The sequence below is a fragment of the Vollenhovia emeryi genome, unplaced genomic scaffold (assembly GCF_000949405.1).
Source record: "Vollenhovia emeryi isolate VEMERY1.0 unplaced genomic scaffold, V.emery_V1.0 DF939130.1, whole genome shotgun sequence".
Lineage (NCBI taxonomy): Eukaryota > Metazoa > Arthropoda > Insecta > Hymenoptera > Formicidae > Vollenhovia > Vollenhovia emeryi.
Window position 1 is genome coordinate 2,028,602 of NW_011967236.1, and position 7,691 is coordinate 2,036,292.

Below are 7,691 nucleotides of genomic sequence, written 5' to 3' on the forward strand. Positions count from 1 at the left end.
TAATTTTATTGCAAAACGGCAGAGCACACAACGTATTATATAAGCGACGCAGTTTTAATTTGGATATGTGCAGGCTTACTTTTGGGTGTCCACTAAACAGGCCTTTTATGTAGTATACATTTAAGTTAAGACTTCCTAAATGTATGCGTACGTGTATGACACAATTGAAATGTCAAGGTTGCGTTTCGATCTTAGATTTTATAATGATACGCAAGAACTTTTGGTTGTCTTTGAAAGCTAAATAATAAAATATAAATTGTATATACATACACACATCGGGACCAGTGTGTGTATGTGCGTGTGTGCATGTGTGTGTGTATATATTAAAAAAAATTTGTAATCGACAACCTATCGTTCTTGTTTAAAAATTTATGAGAATATGCCTTATCTTATTTTAACGGTTAACGTAAAGAAAAAGGATGTTCAGATAAGAGCCCGTACAAAGCTTTAAGATTAAAAACAGTTGAGACATTGTAAGATACATTTATTAAAATCGATAACACCAAAATGTATATGTATATTCCGATTCACCTTTGAAATTGCATACATTATACGTGTAAAGTCACATTACATTACGACATTAAATCTATCTGCAACCTTAAAACCTTACGTTTTAACTTCATACATGTGGATTTGTCAAATATCATGGAATTTCCAGTATCGCATATATATCTGTTACTGTTATTCAATTTTATCAATATGATATTCTGTTTCATTAAAAATTCAGTATTAATTTGGAGCAAGTATGAAAAAAATTTCATTATCGTTGTGTAATATTTATCATATAATTAAAATTGCTTAGAAAACAGCAAAATTTTTTACTATCTTATATTTTACTCCAAAACTGGATTTTTCAATGAAATTATTCGATATGAAACAGGTTTGAAGTTAACGATCCTCCCGTGGAGTCTTTAATGGTGACATTAGCAGAGTGTGGTTGCTGTGTATCTACATATATTTATATCAGAAATCAATCGGATTGAGTACATCTACATCAAGTGAACAGCAGCCGGGTAGAGCAGAAATTTGATGGACGCAGCCGATGATCCTACATTAAGATTAATGCTAAACCGTTGTAACAGGGATGAAATTCACAACAGAAAGGAACGAATGCTCGCTCGTATCTTTGTAAATTGGATACTTTAGCGATACTTGTTTACACGCTTTATTTAGAGCGCATCAAACGTAAGAAAACACATTCGCATTAGCCACGCTTTCTCATACTTCCTTCTATATACTCGGATATGCTTTATTTTAGTCGCTGACGTTTTAAATAACGCGGAGATAGAAAGCACCTTTTTCCATTTCCCGCTTATAAATGAGAGCTGCGAGCATATGACGGCTGTGACAGACTTTTAATGACACGAGCTGAATAATCGATATCGTTGACGAAATGGTCTGTAATTTACCAGACATCTCTAAATGCGTTTCCTGTGCTTCACGGACGGAAGACTTGAGAATCCTCGAAGAACCTTGATGCACCACCATAATCGAGTATCGTTGAGTAAATCCAGCGTAGGCTAAAGGTAATATTGATTCGCACTTGCAATCCATATTTATTTATTCTACTAATTTTGTTCAATGCCATCACAAGTTGAGAAATTGAATAGTTAGAAATATACAACATATAACATTAAATATAAGACACAAAGACATTTATCTTTCGATAATTATATCGTAAATAAAACAAGACATACAGATTGTTAAAATCAATAAATATTTCCTTATAGACAGACTTTTTAGTTAAAAATTATAAAATAATAAATCTTTATATCTGAAGATCATATAAATTATTCAATTAGTTTATTCGATATCAAACGCATCAATAATTCCTGTAATATAGCAAAGAAAGAAGAGCAGTAATTGCTAATATATCACTTTAACAACAATTTTAACATGGAAAATAACGAGAAATATATTATTGAGTGATCCGAGTATTTCCAGAATTATCTAATAAAATGAATAAATGTTTAATATAAGCGATTTCTTCTTCAATATAGGTGACTCCTTATAAGTACATTTGTCTGCAAGTTGCAAATTTATATTTTCACATAAATAATAGATTACACTGTAAAATGTCTATGTATACACGAATGCTGAGTGTGGTAATGCAAAGTTAGAGCCTGGATCAAGTCAATTTTTTTATATTCGACTTTTGATTTTACAGTTATCACTTATAGTCTTATTTTTTTATAGCACAATTATGATGCTTAATACAGTTTTGCTCATCTCACATACTCCTAAAACAAAAACGCAACTTAAATTGCGCTACATGATGTATCCTAGGATCAGAGACAATGAGTAATGTGCACATATATATTTTCCAATTGAAGAGAGAAATATGCCCAAAACATACATACAAAATACATCACAAGCTGTCAATTGTAGCTCTGACCGTATAGAATAGTCGCTAGATTATACTAAATCAAAATATATTGAATGTAATTTCCTGAAGCCAATGTACATGTGTTATTTTAATCATTACAGTGTACAAGCGTAAAAGAGATATACAATATTGACACATTCTTTGGTATAACAATTAGAGATATAAGCTCACAATTTAAGATATTACAAATAACATTTGATTACAATAGTGCTCAGAGAAGCCAATTTGTACTAATTAGATATATATATATATATACTTATAAATGCGTCATAATTTCATCGAGAAATATCAATGTTAATGTATAATTTCTTTTCCTTGCCAGCTGACGAGTTTTTCAATAAGTATAATAACGTGCACTATTAAAGCCTATCCTTAATTCATCATGTATTTAAATACCTTATGTCTCAAGCCTCTGTAAATTCTGAAATATTCATAATTACTCTTGCGAAATAAGGACAGGAATATTCGTTAAAATGGAATTATTTTTGGATCTTAATAAAGTACAGGTAATATTATCACTGCCATATTTGTATTGATATCCTTATCTATGGTCTACAACTTAAACATATAATGTTCTTGCGTTATGTATTAGATATTAGGGAACCTCGGTTATCATAATATAAATTGTAAAAATGTATTTTTTGATTTGTTTATAGCACTAATAATGTCTTCATCTTCAAAAAAGGCCATAAATAATGATACCAATAGCCAACAAATATGCAACAAGAGATCTTTTGGTAATTATTGTATAGAATATAAATCTGGTTAAATATAGGCCTTCTCATGGCATTGATTAATATATGTTTTATATAATCATCATCTTATACATCAATACATACATATATATAATGTAGTTTTTTTAAGTAATAGGTGTAAATCACGTCAAATTAATTGAACTGGTACATCAGCGTCCATGAGCCACTATCGATAGAATGGAATTTTGATCATTAGTGCACATTACATTACAGTACACAATACATATGAAACAAATATAAAACATTAACTCGAAGTGCCTGCTCCTCTCCCGCTTTATCTCCTGATTAATAACCTTACTTAATACAATTATTTTACGACGTGCTGGGAGACAAGCCTTTAGCTAGATTTTACAATGTAAGTAAAGTTAAATTATGTTATTCATACTTTAAATAAAAAGTAAATAAAACGTAAAAGATTGTACATAAAACTTAATGGAATCTCATAGATATCAGTTTAAAATAATATCCCATATTATGCATAGAAAGTAAAACTATATTACGTGATGTGCAAGAACGAAAATGGTTATATATATATATTTATATATATAATGATTATATAAATAATAATTGCATAGAATGTCCGTTGCTTTAGAATTAAATCCGCCAGAAATATGTTAAAGAGTGATACAACTTCATTCATATCTTTACGAGAATTTGTAAATAAAGACTTTATTAATGCTTCATGATTTTAGTGATGTATAACATTTTCGTCTTACAATAATCCTATGTATTACGTGTATAAGATTATTTTAACTAATAAATACACCAATTGTCACTTGTTACCTCATGACGCGACATGCGCAAAATTAAGTTGTACAAAGTAAATGTGTTTCAGATTAAAATGAAGAGCAGGAGTAAGGTCAATTCAGATCGGAGAAGGATGAAGCGGTGGACAAGTAAGCCCCAGCCCCTAGCAGCACCCACCACCTTGCGCGCTACCTTGTCCACCAGTTCCTGCTAAACCTCCCGGACTTGTTGGCGAATGCTGTGGTCCAATCTTAATACCGTTTGCCTGTGTAATTCAATTATTATATTGGTTTACAAACATCCTACAACAAAGTATACACATTCACATATGTTTTACAATATAACGATCTCTCTTTCTTGCAGCAAAGATGGTTCCAGAAAATAATGCAGATATAAAAGTGTAAAAGGAAACGAGATACACACGTAACTATATATTGTCACTATTTATCCATTACTTATTATCTTCTTTCGCGTTGATACGAGACGAATGAAGAAATATCGACTTTTATATAATACTTTATGAGATTATATAGATATAAAATGTTTTCTTAATTCTCTCATTATTAAACATTTAATAAATAAAAATGTCAGAAAAAAGTAATGATAAAAAAGTTGTGGGAAGACTTTGTTCTTCCTACTTGCATGTAAAACATCACGCAGATTAATTAGGATTAGCGTCATACCTCATTATTAATGTCAAAGACTCCTTCCTGTATTTTTTCGTATATTTCTTTTGCCGTATTGATGAACGCTTCTTCTACATTGGCGGCAGTCTTAGCACTGGTCTCCATGAAGACAAGACCGTGCTCCCGTGCAAAGGCCTCGCCCTCTTCTCTCCTCACTTCTCTTCGGCTATCCAGATCACTTTTGTTGCCGATTAACATGATGACCATATTGGAATTCGAGTGCTGCCTCGCGTCCTCCAGCCATGTTGTAAGATGATTAAAAGTTTCCCTACGTGTAATGTCGTATACCAATAGAGCTCCGGCCGCTCCACGGTAATACGACCTTGTTATAGAACGGAATGCCTCTTGGCCTGCCTATAACGTGTAAGTCAAGAGAACGATTAGCAATCCATTCCTCCTAGTCGAAGAAAATTAAATAGAGAAAACAAGGGATGTACACAATTTTACTTGTATCTTAGGCGAACGTTAAAGTGAAAAAGCGTAATTTCCTATAAAGGCTGGTCTACAATACATGGAGTAAGCTGGAGTAAGGAGTAGGAGTAAGGAAATAAATCCATTTTATTTCTTACTCCTACTCCTTACTCCAGCTTACTCCAGCTTACTCCATGTATTGTAGACCAGCCTTAAGAACGACTAAAAGTACATCTTTAGATAATTCGAAACTGTTGTAAATTAAGTCGCAATCTTACTAATAAATATCAGCAATACGGAAACATAGTTTTAACCGAGGATAATAGATTAATTAAATAATTACAGTGTCCCATATCTGCAGTTTAATTTGCTTGCTATCGATGGTAATCATACGAGCGCCAAACTCGACTCCTATTGTCAAGTCATGGACTGGCTGAAATCTTTTATCCGTAAACTGAAGAAGAAGACAGGACTTTCCAACTCCTGTGCAGAAATAAAATCACCACGTTTATCACAATGTACGTGTAACAAAAAGGCCTGTTGTGTGTTCGATTGAACGCAAAATCTCCCAGCGCGCATTATCTCGCGTTAGTGCCCACGAGTTCTCGTAACAATACATGCTCGCGAGATATCGCGCTTATATAATTTTGTCACATCCACCGTTTAACATGGTACAATCCCCATTCGCAATAATTTAACGATTTTACTAGGGAGATGAGGTCGGGGCAATATTTTTATGTAAGTACGTAGGCAAGAAATGTGCGCGACATTTAATTGCAGCAGAATTAATTCCGTTACAAGACGCAGCGTGCTATTTATAGATCGACACGACAGTTGATGAAGCGGTACAGATCCGTCGATCGGCGTATAACAGCGATAAATCAAACGGCAATATGACACAGGGCAGGGAGATGCTCGAGCGCCGAATGTCGCGTTGGAATATACGCTGACAGGCGCGATTATATATTTAAAGGGAACAAATGCGCGTGGTAGGGACCTCCTCGCGTCGGGACGAGCCGATTTCGCCAAGGCGGATCCGTTCTCGGGCGTCTGCGAATCCGCGATATCGGTCGCGCGCCGCGGAAACGAAAACAATAGGCCCTGTCACGGACGACGTAGAAAGACAACACACACGTCGCGGGGGAGGCACACGGGGAGGTCCCAGTCCCGCGGCGGTGATCCGCGCGCGGCGCGTGTCACGTTATTTACCTGTGTCCCCGATAATGATATACTTGAAGAGGTACGCGTACGACATTTCGGCGATACGCGGGGCTGACGAGAGACGCGCGGACGATCCTTCCTAGGCTGGCGAGACGCACACACACGACCAGGAAACAGAGCTCCCTTCCTATGACCGACTCTTATCTCTTCTGCTCCAGCATGACGTCACGCAGACGCTTCGGCAGGCCTCGGATCGCCTCGCGGCCCCTTCGACTTTCCGATAACTCCGCCGTCGTCGTCGCGACACGTCGTCGCGACGCGGGCGCGACGTCGATCGCCGATTGGCCGGCGTCGGGCCGTCGGGCAGCGCCGCGGGCTCCGGCTCCACCGGCAGACGCGCGGTCGTTCGATGTTTTTCACACCGCTCGTTCCGATCTTGCACTTTTAGCATGATTCACGGTCGTTCTACTCCGATGCGGATTCCCTTCTTGTCCTTTCATCTTCTTTTCCAGTTTCAAGAATTTGAAAGAGTTAAAAGAAGTTGAAGTAGGATCAAAGTTCTGCATTGGTAGAAATGGACACGTACGAAAGTTTCGATCGGCGAGCGTTAGTCTGACGTTTCGAAATTCGAATTAGATTTTGTATTATATGCAGTCTACAAATATCAGTTTTTACCAGAGGACGCGAAATTACATGTCGCTTCTTGTCCGCGAACGTTTCGCGGAATGAGAGTTCATAAAAAACTGGAGTTGAGTAGAATCGATCATTCGGACAAAAGAAATTTTCCCATTGGACCATCGGCTGCGTCCCGATATTCGACGCATTGTTTAACAGGCCTTCATAATATTGGAGAAAGAATAATTCTTCAATTTTATCTCATAGCTCGTATTGGCTTCTGCCCACTGGACGCGGTAACGTTGCCGCGCGGAGAAACTTGACTAGGAAAACCAGCACTAGCCAATCCACATCCGAGACGTTGATTGGCTAGTGCTGGTTGCCCTAGCCAAGCTCCGCCGTGTCCAGAGGGCAGGAGCCAGTCCAGCGAACCTCGATCCCAGCGGAAGGGGGACCGAACGAAGCGTCCATCCAAGGAGAACCGCAAGCTGCTTCCAGTGATCCTGCTCGGCCGGGCATCCTCTGCCGTCTGCGGCGGAGCCGCCCGGGCGCCGCTCTTATATAGCCTAGCGTGTTGCAAGCGCCGACCAATCGCCGCTCGCCGCCGCCGCGCCACGGCATTGGCTGGAGGGCAGGTGGTGGGGAGCCGGGATATACACCCGGCGAGCAAGGGAGCGCCGACCAATCGGCGCTCGGCGCAAGCGGCGCGCCGCGGCATTGGCTGGAGGACTGGTGGTGGGGAGCCGGTGGTGGAGCCGGGGTATATAAGGAGCGAGCAAGTCGCGCGCGCGACCAGTGCTTCCAGGCGACGGACGGCGACGGATGGCAGCGGACTGCAGCGGTCGGCAGCGGAGGCCGTTGACGCGGATACGGCGGGCTTCGCACTCGGATTGGCTGAACGCCTCTGCTAACCTGGAGGCGTCCCCTCTC

At 38.8% G+C, this 7,691-nt stretch overlaps 1 protein-coding gene and 1 long non-coding RNA gene across 2 annotated transcripts; one reads left to right on the forward strand and one right to left on the reverse strand.

Annotated features, from left to right (window-relative positions):
- Positions 1-774: 774 nt before the first annotated feature.
- LOC105568331 lies at positions 775-3,984 on the forward strand. The gene is made up of 2 exons (XR_001009429.1): positions 775-1,185; positions 1,259-3,984. It is a non-coding gene; the product is annotated as an uncharacterized LOC105568331 (long non-coding RNA).
- On the reverse strand, positions 3,159-6,361 carry LOC105568330 (ras-related protein Rab-2). Its single transcript, XM_012023924.1, has 4 exons — positions 6,195-6,361; positions 5,329-5,468; positions 4,572-4,928; positions 3,159-4,153 (listed from the first exon to the last, which is right to left on the reverse strand). The coding sequence occupies exons 1-4, from the start codon at positions 6,238-6,240 to the stop codon at positions 4,052-4,054; spliced, it is 645 nt and encodes a 214-aa protein (XP_011879314.1). The 5' UTR covers positions 6,241-6,361; the 3' UTR covers positions 3,159-4,051.
- Between the last annotated feature and the right edge of the window lie 1,330 nt (positions 6,362-7,691).